The sequence below is a fragment of the Hipposideros armiger genome, unplaced genomic scaffold (assembly GCF_001890085.2).
Source record: "Hipposideros armiger isolate ML-2016 unplaced genomic scaffold, ASM189008v1 scaffold_746, whole genome shotgun sequence".
Classification (NCBI taxonomy): domain Eukaryota; kingdom Metazoa; phylum Chordata; class Mammalia; order Chiroptera; family Hipposideridae; genus Hipposideros; species Hipposideros armiger.
The window spans coordinates 295,257-310,411 of NW_017732096.1; the positions used below are offsets into that span (position 1 = coordinate 295,257).

General features: G+C 34.2%; 1 protein-coding gene across 1 annotated transcript in view; it reads right to left on the reverse strand.

Annotated features, from left to right (window-relative positions):
- Nucleotides 1-408: 408 nt before the first annotated feature.
- The window catches only part of LRRC40 (leucine rich repeat containing 40), a 42,056-nt gene continuing 27,309 nt past the window's right edge, over nucleotides 409-15,155 (reverse strand). The window contains exons 10-15 of the mRNA XM_019628083.1: nucleotides 14,091-14,199; nucleotides 10,471-10,578; nucleotides 7,556-7,666; nucleotides 6,393-6,470; nucleotides 4,035-4,220; nucleotides 409-1,906 (exon numbers count right to left, since the gene is read on the reverse strand). Of these exons, the coding sequence (XP_019483628.1) occupies nucleotides 1,801-1,906; nucleotides 4,035-4,220; nucleotides 6,393-6,470; nucleotides 7,556-7,666; nucleotides 10,471-10,578; nucleotides 14,091-14,199 (698 nt within the window). The 3' untranslated portion in view covers nucleotides 409-1,800. The remainder of the gene's footprint in view (nucleotides 1,907-4,034; nucleotides 4,221-6,392; nucleotides 6,471-7,555; nucleotides 7,667-10,470; nucleotides 10,579-14,090; nucleotides 14,200-15,155) is intronic.

The window sequence follows — 15,155 nt, forward strand, 5'->3', positions numbered from 1 at the left end:
ATTTTATGTGCAAATAAGTCCTATGAATCTCTATTTTAAATTTACTGAATCAGTGAAATTACTTTGTCAGTTAATTTGCAAATGCGAGCTGTATTCTCCAGTTTTACTTTATGGACACTAATCGGTAAAGGTGTACAATGTGATGAGAATGCATTTCGAAGATGCTTTCTGTACAGATACAAAATACAGGGACTAAAATAATGCTGTGCAGTGTATAGCAGAGCCATTTTTCGGCTTTGGTGTACTCAACTTTTTCAGTATTTAAAAAAGTGTTTTGAATAACATAAAAGTCTATTGTATAAACAATAAAATGTCACCTTATTGTAAAGTGTCTTTTGTTTAATATCAAAGCAGATTTCTTGATCAGCCACAGAGCTACAGTATGAAAAGGACATTTATTTTACACAAAAACACAAACATTATAATTCATATTTGAAAAATGTGACTTTTATTATGAGCATGTACATGTATCCTTATAAGCAATGATTTTTTTCATAATATGAACAAGCCTCAATCATCCAAAACCTACCTATCTATCTATCTATCTATCTATCTATCTATCTATCTACCTACCTACCTACCTACCCACCCATTTATCTATATATATATTAAGATACATTCTACTGTTTGGCTACTTAATAGAATCACATGGTTAGTTTTACAATGACTGATCAGCCTACTTCCGATATTTTTGGTATACATAAAAAGGTTTATATCTTATTTTTATTAAATGAAATTCGCCTATAACAACTTCCCTTTTAGAAAATTACTGCATGACTACAAGTTTAGTGTTAAGAAGATTACAAGCAAATTTTAAAATTAAGGCCCTGGAAAGAAAAAAAAGAAAAAGGTTGGATTACAAATCACCAACAGAGTAGATTATGTATACAAATACCTGCTTAGTACGTATTTAAACAAAGAATATTTCAAGATTTTTATGCAGCATATGTTATGAGTTATTTTCAGTTGCTGATACCTGTAGAATTAATAAATAATAAACTAAGATCTTAAGTACTTTTTAAAAAAAAGAACAAAAGGTATATTTAACCGCATACACTGAGGGAAAAATATGCAGTTCTAACCTCTTTCGATTTCTTGAATCTAGAAGTATTAGCTTATTGTTTAGAAACTTAATACTAAGACATCACTGAAAAAACTTGTCAAGTTTTAAAATCAAAATCGTGAGAGTAATTATAACAACATTTGTACTATTTTCTCCACCAATATCTTATGTAGCATTTCTGTAACATTAGAAACCCTGACAAAATGATTTACTAAAACACGGGGAAATGGCTAGAAAGATTTCAACTAGATTAAAACAAAAACAATACACTGAATGTTAATTTAAAACTTATACTGATGCCAACCATATCACAAAAGTCCTGTTATGAGCAATGAAAAGTTCTTTTTTTTTAATGTCAAAGAACAATACTGAATAAAATTCAATTCAAGTTTATATCAAAAAGATAGAAATTGGATGGTCATAAACAAGTAAATTAGTCATATTATACATAACACAAACAAATGGGGGAAAAAATCCACTTCTACAAAAATGCTTTGTCATTATAAAAATATTAAACTACATTAAATAAAAATTTACTTTTGAAGAAAGTGTTTACTATGTCATATGGGAATGAAAGTGAGTAGGATAAATCGTGTGCAAAACATTCAGAAAACATGTATACACACTATATACATGGTCATCACCATTACAAATGTACACAACACTTAGAAAAATGTTAGTTATCAATGTAAGAATTATAAGAATTAACATAACCAAGATTATAAAGCAACTCCAATTTAAGTAGGAATTCGGTCTCTCAAATATTCCAGAATAGCAGCTGTTCCTTTCATTAATATGGCTGCTCGAGGAACACGGAATGGATTTCCATCTAGTAGTAATGTTCTAAACAAAAGAGAGAAATTAAGAATTTTAGTATTTTCCATTTGGGAGGCTTCTAATTTCATTTGCAAGTTTATAAACACAATTTGTGTATAATTTTCCTAAGCATTTCAACAGTTGGAATTATAACTATAATAACAAAAACAACATTAATTGAATACTTATTATGTGAAAAGTACTGTGCTAAGTAGTTTAAATTCACTGACTCTCTTAGTTATTTTAACAACCCTATGATGTACGCCCCATTAATTTCCTATTTTAGGGGTAAAGGAAACGCAAATTCAGGGAAGAAAGACTTATCCAAGATCACACACAGCTATGAACCACCATTTAAGCCATCCTCTTCTCAATCTTATGATGGACCATATATTAAATGGTTGAATTCTATACCTCACACAAGTATACAATGAGCATTCCAAGAAGTACTCGAACCGCAGACTAAACTGTAATCAATATATCCCCCGACCTGGAAAAACATTAACACGTCTGCCTTCTCCCACCCTTGACCGGATACACATATAAAAATCTATTCACATGTTCTGAAATAAAGTTCAATTTAAGATTTAAGGGCTTGTTGATTTGTTTCTTTATATAATTAATGAAATACCTTAAATTATAAGATAGAATTTTATGAATGTTCAATAACTTAAGAGTTTATGTAAATAAAAGTCAAAGGATTCACACTATATTATACAATAGATCTAAATTTTATATCTTCAAATACTTGGGAATTCTTTTACAGATTGATTTTTGTAATTTATAAAAACATGAGTTAATTACAGTCAATCCTCATTATTCACAGACTCTATATTTGTTAATTTGCCTACTCACTAAAATTTATTTGTAACCCCAAAATCAATATATACAGCACGGCACTTTTGAGGTCATTTTTGGACACGCACAGAGCAGTGAAAAATTTGAGTCGCTTGATAGGCACCCTCGCAGCTGAGGTTGAACTAGGTGAGATTCTGCCTGCTTGTTTCAGCTCTCATACTGTAAACAAGTGGCCTTGTCGTGGTCCATTCAGCACAGCGTTTTTTGTACTTTTGTACTTGTTGGTGATTTAACTGTTTAAAATAGCCTGCAAGTGTAGTGCTGGAGTGCTGTCTAGTTTTCTTACACAAGAAGGCTGTCATGTGCCTTACCCAGAAAATACATGTTAGTTAGATAAGCTTCATTCAGGCATGAGTCATAGTGCTGTGTGGCCATAGTTCAATGTTAATAAATCAACAATATTAAATAAGGTGTCTTAATACAGGAGCACACATAAAACAAGGTTATGCTTTGATCAGTTGATGAAAATGTTGTGACCAGAGGCTCCAAAGAACCTAACTCTTGTACTTCCCCTGGAGTAATGGTTCAGTGTTCACTGATTTGGTGTTTACAGAGACTTGACAGAATACAGCCGCTGCAAATAATGAGAAGCAACTGCATTCACCTCCTATAATTCACTAAAAAGAGGCATCAGAGCAGATGCCAGTGCTTCCTAGTAGAGTCAAATGTGTCAAACCATCACATGCCATTTTCAGTAATGAAATTACTTCTGACACATTCTGCTTAACTACTTGGCTTTCTGTTGACATCTCAGACTCCCTTTATAGTCACTTAACAAGCTCTTACTGGGAGTTTACTATGTTCCAGGCACTAGGACAACTCGTTTCTAAAGGAGGATGAAGAGATGGTACATGAGTCTAAACAAAGCAGGATGGAAAATCAGGAGCGACTAACTGCCTGGAGAATAGGGAAGGTTTGCAAAGGTGCTATTTAAGTTGATTATTGAAAAAAGCAGGATAAAGGCATTTGAGGCTGAGGTAAGAACAAACACAAAGAATGACAAAGACCATGCCCAAGTGTGAAACCCACTTGAAATAAATGGTAGTATTCTGTCATCAGATTTTAAAAACCCTACATGCACAGCTAAGGAGTTCATATTTCCCTGCCATTTTTACGCAGTCGAGTTTCAAGTTATACACATATAGAGCGATGAGAAAAGGATCATTAGAAACAATCGGTTACTATATTTAAACATATTTTTACTTCAACTCTCCTGCAAGAGTAACTCAACAAAAAAAAACAAACGACACTTCAACAAATCAAATAAACGGAAAAACTTAGTGAATGATGTCATTACCTTAAGTTCACACAATTCCCGAGCTCCGGCGGAATTTGTAGTAGGTCATTATTTTGAAGGTCCAATGTGATCAGGTTTTCCATTGTCTTCAATTTCTCAGGGTCCACAGATCCAACCTGATTGTTACTAATCAAAATTGTTTCAAGTGTCGGGATGCGATACAGCACTTCAGGTAGTATTTTGAACCTTTAAAATATGAACAGAATACCTAAGTATATTGGAATCAGAGGAAAAATAATTCCTATCATGATCTGAAGTTTGATATTATTCATGTTTTCTTTAGTGTAAGTTATTTTATATTTGGTATAAGTCCTCTATTTTTAAATTTTCAAGAAAATGGACTAATTTTGGAAATCTGGAAATACATGGAAAGTGGACAGACTTGTAACGGTTTCTATTTATTGTATAAAATTTAAAAAAGTTGGAGTAAATTCTCCCATGTTTTCCTTTTCACAGTCAGGAGATAAAGAAATCTAAGATTCTTTATAAAATGTTTCCATGTAGGTATTCTTCCTTAGTTCAATTTTATTTCTTATGAAAAAGAATCACTGCGAATATTAAGTAAAAATTTAAGATATATATTTTGCTTTTACTGAAGTTTCAAAAATAAGTACATTTGGCTCTTGAAAAGATGACAAACTAATGTTGGCTACTAGCTTCCTCCCCCGAAAGTAACCCTTAAGATGCCAGAAGAAGACAGAAGGCTAATGGCTCTCAGAGCAATTAATACAACGTTGTTGAGGATCTTTTGGGGTACAGAGGCTGGCGCGGTTTCAGTGTGAGGCAAACTGCGGGGCTGGACTAGAAAAGATGAAGAGGGGCTGAAGGAGAACTTTCTAGCTGTGGCCTTTTCACTGCCCCATACTGCCCTTCCTTGGTTGCCTCGATATAAAAAAGGCAATAGTAAAGGGTAAACTCCAGGAAGCTGATTTTCCAGAGGGACTGGGGAGTCAATAATCAGGAGGGCAGATGGACCAAATGGCCGCCAAGTGGTCCCTCCTCCTCCTCGTCCCCACCAACACGTGAACAAGGTAATTAACAAAGATGTGGCTCATCTGTCAACAAAGAAGTTAGAGTTAGCTTTGCCACCTCCCCAAAGACATTACCTGGCAATGCAATTGCTAGCTCAATAGACAACTCACTAGAGAACAGATAATTCAATTCACAAATAAAAATTAGAAGAGATCTGAGAAGTGCATACATATATTTTTAAAGAATGACAACAATAACGTAACCTACAAATGAGAAACCAAAAATAATGGAGCAGACAGAACAAAAATTTAAATAGGGAGCATTTTCACATCACTGTGCCTTAGCTTCCTCACTTGTCAATGAGAAATAACAGTACAAAACTTATACACTTGTTATAAGGATTGAATGAATATATTTGAAAACTTTAAGATAGCAGCTGGAATACAGCAAATGTTAGCTATTAATAATTAAATTGTTACCAAAATCAACTTTCATCATAGAAAACAATATGATGTTGTTAAAAGCCCAACTTCAAAAGTCAAACCACCTGGGCTCAAATCCCAGCTCTACAATTAACTATCTTTGTGAACCCCAGGTAAGTTCCTTAACTCCTAATCCTCCATTTTTAAGTGGACATAATAATAGAACCTACCATGTAGAGCTTTTGTGAGGATTAAATGAGAAAATACATGTCAAGTACTTAGCCCAGTACTTTGGGAGCAGATAAAAAGCTCCCAATAAATATTAGCTATTCTTAATTATTAGCAGTATCTTTACAGTGATTGAATAAAACCTAAGTTTCATTTGGCATAAAAAGCTCTTAAAGGGCTGGCTACTGCTTACATACCCAATTCCATTTGTTCCCTCTACTCTTCCTGCTCCTCACTTCATGGTTCGAGCCTTCCTGAACTTCTTGAAGAGTCCTAAAGACATGCTCTCACATCCCTGAGCTTAGTACATGCTTTCTGCTCTGCCTGGGACGCCCTATCCCTGGTGTCTGGCGAATGTCTACTTTTCATGTCTCAGTTTCAATGCTACCTCCTCTACCTTCAGGTAATCTCAGGAAACACTTTTGTCTAAGCACTAAGCTTGCATTATAGCAATTATAATTATTTGCATATTTGTTTTCCTATGAGGCTACAGGTTTCTTAAAATGGTTAAAAGGAACAAAAAAATCTACTGGACATCAGTTGTGAAAATTCTAAGAAAGCAATATCACTTTCAATTCTAAGTAGAACTTAGTAAAAATAAACCTGGATATTTACATAAAGTAAAAACATAGGGCCTTTCTGTTTATTTGGTTCTTTTAGTTGTATTTTCTAGTAAGACCTACAAATTTGCTACAGAATAAATGTTGGTCACAGATTTGTCTGTCCTGTCTCTTACCTATTAAAGGAAAGATGGATTGTTTGTAGTCTTTCCAACGATTCCATTTCTTCAGGCAAAGAACTTAAAAAATTGTTTCTAAATTGAAAATAAAAAAGATGATTTATAAAACCTGAGACATACACTATTACCATCAAAGAACTGTGATACTTCTGAGCCTGTCACTTCAACTTAGAACATACTTAAATGACTTCCTATTACTCTACAGAGCCTTAAGTAAAGTAGTTTCTTTTCTTTTTGTTGCTACACATAGCGTTCTTTTTCTTTCTTTCTGGCCTTGCATGTTTAATATAGCTTTTTGAAACCAAATAGTTCTTTTTAAGAGAGGTCATGCTAGCTGCTGTGCCAGCATGGGGTTTTTGTGGGGGTTTTTTAAAAGTTTTTTTTTTTATTGGGGAATTGGGGTGATGGGAACAGTGCTGGGGAATTGGGGGAAGGGGAACAGACAAGTTGCTGTCCTTTTGTTCTTCAGTCTAGTTGTGGAGGACGTCGCTTCACTGGCCCAAGTTGGCACCATCATTGCGCTCTTCCCAGGCGAGGCAGATCAGTCGCCGGCCTCTGGACGGCCGCTCACTGCGGCTGCTGGCCACTCACGCTGGCTGCTGGCTACACATGGTAGCCCATGGCAACCCACTGCCACAGGGGCTGCAGCCTACGCCGTCGCCAGCGACTCGCGGCAGCCCAGCTCCGGGGTTGAGCTGTTGTTCAGCATCTTAGCTGTGGAGGGCAGTGTCACTGGCCCTCATGTGTGGGATCCGAACCGGGGCCCTCTGGCATCCCAAGCCAGTTCTTAACCATCGCGCCACTCGGCCAGCCCTAGCATGGGGTTTTGAAAGTTTTATGCTGTTACTTTCAGGAAAGAAACAATGTGAAGCAAACACTTTCCATGTATCATTTCTAATTTTGCATAAGCATGAATCTAAAAATGTGTTCAGATTTTCTAATATTTTAAATAGTTCTCTTATTACTTAACTTGTAAATTGCCTACAAATTATAGATATCTGATTAAAATACTTCCGAAATGATTGATTTTAGGTTTCTCCTGAAATATTAATAAACTAATAACAATTTCCATACTTAGGAGAATATGAGGGAAAGGGCAAAAGTTAGGCAAAACTCAAAGACAAATTATAAAAAGGTGAAGAAATAGTATCAATAAATACCTGAGATCTAAAAAAGTCAATTTCTGAAGCATACATAATTCCAAAGATATAACGGAAAGCTTATTAAAACTGAGATTGACATCACAAACCATTTCCTTTAGTTCCACAATTCTGAAACAAAATAATTTTAAAATGTTAGCACTTGAATTCACTGTCAGAACTTCAAAACTATAAGTAGACCATAGCAGAGAAAATCCTGTAATTATTTCTAATTCAGATTTTCTGTAACTTCTACTTTTCTCACAAAAATTTCAATCAGTTTGGATGTATAACTGATAAAAATAGATTTTTTAAAAAACAGCCTTAATCTTATCTGTCTCAAAATTTCTATTTGTCCGTAAATGTATGTTAAACCTTAAGAAACTATTTATTTTATATTTTAACCAGTTACAAAAAAGAAAAATCAAATCTAGGCAAATTTTTATACTATGTTCTGTCAATGACTTAAATCCACAAAATAAATTGTTTGACATATATTCTGGAACACAGTAATTTTCTTTATAGACCACATAATATAATACCATCTGGGTACTTCAAAGTGTTTCTTTTAAATATGATATGTCAACAGTATAGTATAGTATTTGCTATACTACTGAATTATCATTACATTTAATCATGATGGGAAGAAAACATTAAGTTAATTCCCAGGTTTGGAAAGTGTCACTACTAAGTAACTTAAATCAAAGACTTATAGAGGAAGAATAAAACATTTCTAAGTAAGCCTAATCAAGTTGAGTAGTTTTAAAGTATGCTATTAAATATTTAACTATATAAGAACAAGAAATGTTATATGTGACTTGCCAAGAAATGAATTAAACTATAACTATAAATCATTTTTACTACATTAGCAAAGAAAACAACAAAGAATATCAAATGCTGTGCTAAAGAAGATTCAGTGAGAGATACATGAGTTTGGATATGTAACTGATAAAACATTTTTGGAAAGTTTTTGGATATATGTATCGAGAATCAGATTCTTTGATTTCATAATTCTTCTGGAAATATGGCCTAACAAAATAGTATGTTTTGTTTTATTTCTTGCCATAATCAACTTATAATATATAAACTAGATTTCAAAAGTATTGTTTACAACATAGGGAAATACTTATGACAAATTAACCAGTCAAGATACAAATTGTAATATAATTTGTAAAATTATATATATATATTTTTATATATATTTAAAATATATTTAAAATTTTTATTTTATATAATTTATATATATTTAAAATATATTTAAAATATTTATTTTTAAAATGTAAAATAAATGGGGAATAGCTTGAAATAAAATATGTCACGAATTAACAAAATAAATCAGTGATGGGACTAAAAACAATTTGTCCCTTCATTTAGTTCAAAATTTTATATTACTTTTACAATTAGAAAATAACATGATGAAAACTGTGACTTATGAAATAAACAGTTAAGAAAGAGGGAAAGTGGTTTAGAAATTCTCTAGAGCAAGGTATGTCTCTACTATATGTCTTCTTTGGCCTTCTAAATTGCTAGAAATATGATGAAATAATTGTGGTAATAGAATAACATTGTTTTGCATAAAAATAACCAGGCCATGGGATAAAATGAGAAAGTAAGTAATAAGGTAACTCCTTCCATCTTCATTCTCAATTAGTTTGTTTGATCCCGGATCCCCAAGGCAAACTTATCCTATATGATAGCAAATCTAAATGCTCAACTATTCTACCAAATATCCTCTGAGTCCTTTAAATAAGAGAATGAGAAGATGGACTAGATCCCCATTTGAAATGGAATTTCTTAGTTACCGTCTTTTATCACCTACATTCCCCAAACTGTAAAATAGAAAGCAAATATATTGGGTTGTTGGAAAAGTCATGACATATTTTTTCTGTTTTTCGTTGCAAAAATGCATCATGACTTTTCAGACAACCTAATAGTTTGCCTGTCTTGGTAAAAATTTTAAACATCTAAAAAATTCTTTTTGTAGTCAGATATAGCCATTCTATTTTCCCAGAACATCATCTTTTTTTCTTTAAGTACTTAAGTGCTTACTAAGGGCTAGGCACTAATTTAATGCTTTATGTGGATTATGCCATTTAATTTAATTCTTATAAATAGGTACCATTATTATCTCTGCTTCACAGGTGAGAAAACCAAGGGCAGCTAGTTACCCGAACCAAAGCCTCCCAGCTTGTCGATCTGGGATATTAGATACAAGCAATTGACTCTATTGCCCCAAGTTCTTTAACATTGTTCTACTTTGTCTCCCGTACTGTTGTTTTAATTGTAAGGCTATTTGCCAACTTTCTTTGGATATATAGTTTACTGCAGAGAACAAACATTTTTAAAAGTTCAACATTATACTAATATTTTTTTATAACCTAAAGATTTTGCTATAATTAACATAAACAAAGATGTATTAAATGACAAAATACAATGCAAACAACTTCTAATATGTGGAAGTGAAGAATCTTTTTCTGGAAGGAAAATATTAATAGGATTCAGTCAATTCTGTTCTTATTGTCAGTGGAAAAATTCAGTGTATTGGCAATTCATTAATATAAAGCCCCAGATAAAAATTCCTATTAATCTACACGAACCAGCTCTGGATGGCCTCTTAACACTTTCCTCTAATAATTAATTACATGGGAAGAAGTAATTCAATACTTTAAATAATTTTAATATCTATTTTCCAAGTTTAAAATGTAAAAGAAAAACAAAGTTTTAAAAAACCTACATACATCTCATAACAAATGTTAAAAGTATCTCAGGGAATGCTTCAGCAAATTTAGCTAAAACTCTTAAGTATTATTAATGTAAGAAATTTTACATGTACTTTCAAGTTAAAAAACTATGAAAAATAATTACTTTTGCAACTAAGATGTAAACACAACTGACAATGAGTCACAACTTCAAATGGCATCATGAACAGTTCTTACCTTTTTGGAATTTCACATAGCAGGTTCTTACTGAAGTTAACAGAAGTGATAATGTTGCTTTTTGCTGCATCAAACACTTCATCAGGAATCAAAGTTGTTTGTTTATCACTAAATAAAAAATGGTTTAAGAAATGCATCATTTTTAGCAGTCCAGGAAAATGTGATTATTACTTTTCACTTTCAAAGAACTTTATATTTTATAAGAAAAATTCTGAAGGCAATTGATTATTTAGTTCTGCAAAAAGTGCCACAAAAACCTGCCAACCCACAAAATGTTAACCGTCAGGAATTTAGACAACATACTGTGTCACGACACAACACATTGTGCCATGCAGTCTAAGCTTTCATATACTCAACGTGAATAAGAAATAGAGATACATCTTCAGAGTCTAAGATGTCTAGAAGTCATGTAGTAAATGGATAGTAACACAGTACATGGATTCCTCTACCTCAGAGAAGAACTATATTTGTAATTTGAAAAACTGCTATTGCTTCCTTTTTTTAAAATCTCTAATGGGTTATATGTTAACTTTCTTTGGGTGTATAGTTAACTGCAAGACAAGAATAATTTTTAAAAAACCAACATTATACTAAATTAGTCTTCTCGTGACTTAAACCAATTTCTCTCTCCTTTAGCATGTGATAAGGTAGACAGGATAGTGGCTATATAATAAACTATCCCTGGTACTACCATTAATGAGCTTTGTTATTTACCATCCCTGAACCTGTTCTGTGAAATTAGAATGTAAAGGGTTATTTATTCACTGTTATTTATGCTAGATCTTTTGCAAATGTAAATAAACTTCCTTTTTAGTAAGATTAAAACTTTCAGTGGGCCAGCCGAATGGGTCAATTGGTTAAGAGCGTGAGCTCTGAACAACAGGGTAGCCGATTCGATTCCCACATGGGCCAGAGTGCTGTGCCCGAGCTGAGCTGCCGCTGAGCTGCCAACAGGTGGCAGGATGGCTCAGCAGGTGAGAGGATGTGCTCCTAACAACAAATTAGCCAGTTTGACTCCCGCATGGGATGGTGGAGTATGCCCACCCGCAACTAAGACTGAACACGGCCCCTTGAGCTGGGCGGCTATGAGCTGCCGATGGGCGGCCGGGTGGTGACGGGACTTGGAGCTGAGCTAGCTGTGCCCTCCACAACTAAGACTGAAGGACAACTTGGCTGTTCCTCTTCTCGAATATTTTTACCCTTCCCCAATTCCCCAATAAAAATCTTAAAGAAAAAAGAAAAAAAAATAGATTAAAACTTTCAGTAAGATTTTTAATAAAATATAAATTTAATCTTAAATGAAAATGTAGAACTCTGACGTTTGCAGATTTAACAATTTGTTGTTGTTATAATTAGCAGGTATCCTTATGTTCTTTTAAAAATTTTAATGCCTAACACATTATCACTTAAAAGAATCTTTGATGGAGGGCCGGCCGAGTGGTGCGATGGTTAAGAACTGGCTTAGGGCACCAGAGGGCCCCGGTTCGGATCCCACATATGAGGGCCAGTGACACTGCCCTCTACAGCTAAGATGCTGAACAACAGCTCAACCTGGAGCTGGGCTGCTGTGAGTCGCCGGCGACGGTGTAGGCTGCAGCCCCTGTGGCAGTGGGTTGCCATGGGCTACCATGTGTAGCCAGCAGCCACAGTGAGTGGCCAGCAGCTGCAGTGAGCGGCCGTCCAGAAGCCGGCGACTGATCTGCCTCACCCGGGAAGAGCGCAATGATGGTGCCAACTTGGGCCAGTGAAGCAACGTCCTCCACAACTAGACTGAAGAACAAAACGACAGCAACTTGTCTGTTTCCCTTCCCCCAATTCCCCAGCACTGTTCCCATCCCCCCAATTCCCCAATAAAAATCTTTAAAAAAAAAAAAGAAGAATGTTTGATGGAATGCGAAATGAGTGATGTATATACATGTGCAAAACGGGAGAATTATGTAAGAAAGGCTTTGTAATAGATAGGTTAAAAGATAGCCTAAATTTCATAGTCATTATGCCTTCTACTTCCACTATAGGGCTCCATTTTCTGTGCAGATACAACATTTTTATCTCTTCAATCAGATATGCTCAAGTCAGGGGGAACTGATTTATTCTAATCAAACTTTGAAGATTCATGCTGTTTTTAAAAATTTAGTTGAAGGCATTTCTGCCCTAAGATTGGGAATTAATGTGTATTTTAAATAGGATACTCCTTTCCAATTAAAGTCTCTGAGGAAAACAAATTACAATAAATTTAGAATCTAAATAACCTAAGATGTATGGTGTTAAGTGCTATTTTTATTATGCTTTTGTGATATCTGTGCCCTTAAAAAGTGGAAATGGCTATCCCAAATAAAATTGTATCAATACAAGTGTATAGACTATTTGGAGGATTAAAAGCAACAGCATATGTAAAGTAGTCAGCACAGTGTCCAGCACAGAATAGCGACTGAATAATGATGGTATCCATTCAGGGTGGAGGTAATGGAAGCCAGAGATCAAAGAAATTCTAAGCTAAGAAATTCTAAGGCAGGAAATAAGTCTGTCTCAGCATTCAGTGTATATGACACATAGCTTAGAATTTGATACCTAGTAGGTTCCAAATATCTACCGAATAAATGAGGAAGATAAGACAGGCTAAGTTGCCATGCTATGCTATGAGAGAAGAGAGACACAAGTATAACTCTGGAAGAGTACTACCTTGTGCCAGTGTCAAAGAAGGAAGGGGCTTAGAGTAGTACTTTCTATATACTCAAGAGTGGCAGATGAGAGGTGAGAATAATGTGAAAAACACAACAAATCTGAAATGATGACTGTATCCTGACTGCGGAGGTGGTTCCTGCTGACACATTAAGGAAAAGAGGCCAGACATTGACACTAGCTGTGTGAATAATTGACTAAATCCAGTCACCTATCTGACTCGAGTGTGTATTCTTTTGTATTTTTGTTACAATACCCACATATGCAAGAGCTTTGATAGTGTTGGTTATTTTTGTCACTGTTGCCTTAGATGGTACTGAAAGAACACTTGACAACCACTCCCAATCTTTGCCCAGGCATCTTCTTTCCCATGGAATACACTTCCACGATATATTACAATTTTTAGGCTTTTGTCTCAATTTATATATCAACAATACCTCATATTTAATGTATGTGCTACCAGAGCATATTATTATTATGACATATTATTTGACTTGCAGATATATTAATGGATACATCTCTCAAACTTTCCCTACTTGAGGTGTTCATTAACTAAATGATACTTATTTCTTATTTACTAATATAGATCCCCACACCCCAATATAAAATCGTCTCTACGTGGAGTCAGAAAATTTTAAGGCAAACCAATAATGCCACTTGTTTATTTTTTATAATAACAAAATAGTTATAAAAATTTTACTGTTAATAACCATCAATCTATCTCTTAAGCATAACAAACACAAATCATGTAAGGAATGGGCATTTAAGTTCATTGTACTTTTAAAGCTTTTATCTCATCACTGTTTTTGCAACTGCTATTATTCTAGGTTAAGTACTAATGCATTCTGATGAATTCTTCCTTGCAATTGTCCTTTTTCAGAAGAATTATTTCTGAAATGTTCCTATGTGTTTTGCAATGTCCACACAAACGAATTACATACCTATAGTCTAATATTTTTAATGTGATGATGGCATGCATGTTGACTCTTGATTCACTTGGTAGTGTCATGGCAGTCTCAATAACAGAGTCTCTTTGGCTCTCCTCATCCTCTGGGGAAAAAAGTTATATAAAACCAGTCAGTATTTATACTACAAAGTAAATATTATAAAGTATTTAATACTATAAAGTATTAAATACTATAAAGTATTTAAATTTAAAATTTAAAAAATACATAAAAACAGTATATATAATTTCCAGATATTTTGGTGTGCATGCCTTTAGTCATATGCTTCATTTCCAATAACTCAAATCTGAGTTTGAATTTAATATTTAATAGAAAATAAAGTTATTATATATGACTTCAAAATCTATTAATAAATCCTACCATAAGGAAATTTAAAGGTGGGAAAGAACCTTCAAAAAATAACTACAACGTCTCAGAAGAAACAACGAACAACCCTTCTTCTTAAGCAAAATAATAGTCCATTAGAAGAAATCTGTTAACAACAACAACAAAAAGATTATTTCCTACAAAAGTCTACCAGACAGGCATAGACCTATCTTTTCAGTTTAGGATACAATGAAGCTGATCATCCCCAGTCGCTTAAAATCTGGCAATTTACATAATCAAGTAAGCTTTTAATACATTTATTTATGTTAAGACTTTCTTCTGAGCGAGTGTAAGACTTTATTTTCAATAGACATTTCCTAACATGACTGCATCACACATTCACAATTAACCCCCTCACTAATCTCCAAAGACTGTTTAACACTACCTTGTATGGTATTAAATAAAAAACAAACAGAAATCACACACATTTAAAGGAAATGGTTTTGTGATGTTTTGGCAAAAGAGACCAGCAATCTAGACAGAAGACTGCTAAGACTATAGTTGTAATAAGACTATAAGACTATTATAATCTTGGGCCGGCCGAGTGGCGCGATGGTTAAGAACTCGCTTGGGATGCCAGAAGGCCCCGGTTCGGATCCCACATATGAGGGCCAGTGACACTGCCCTCTACAGCTAAGATGCTGAACAACAGCTCAACCTGGAGCTGGGCTGCCG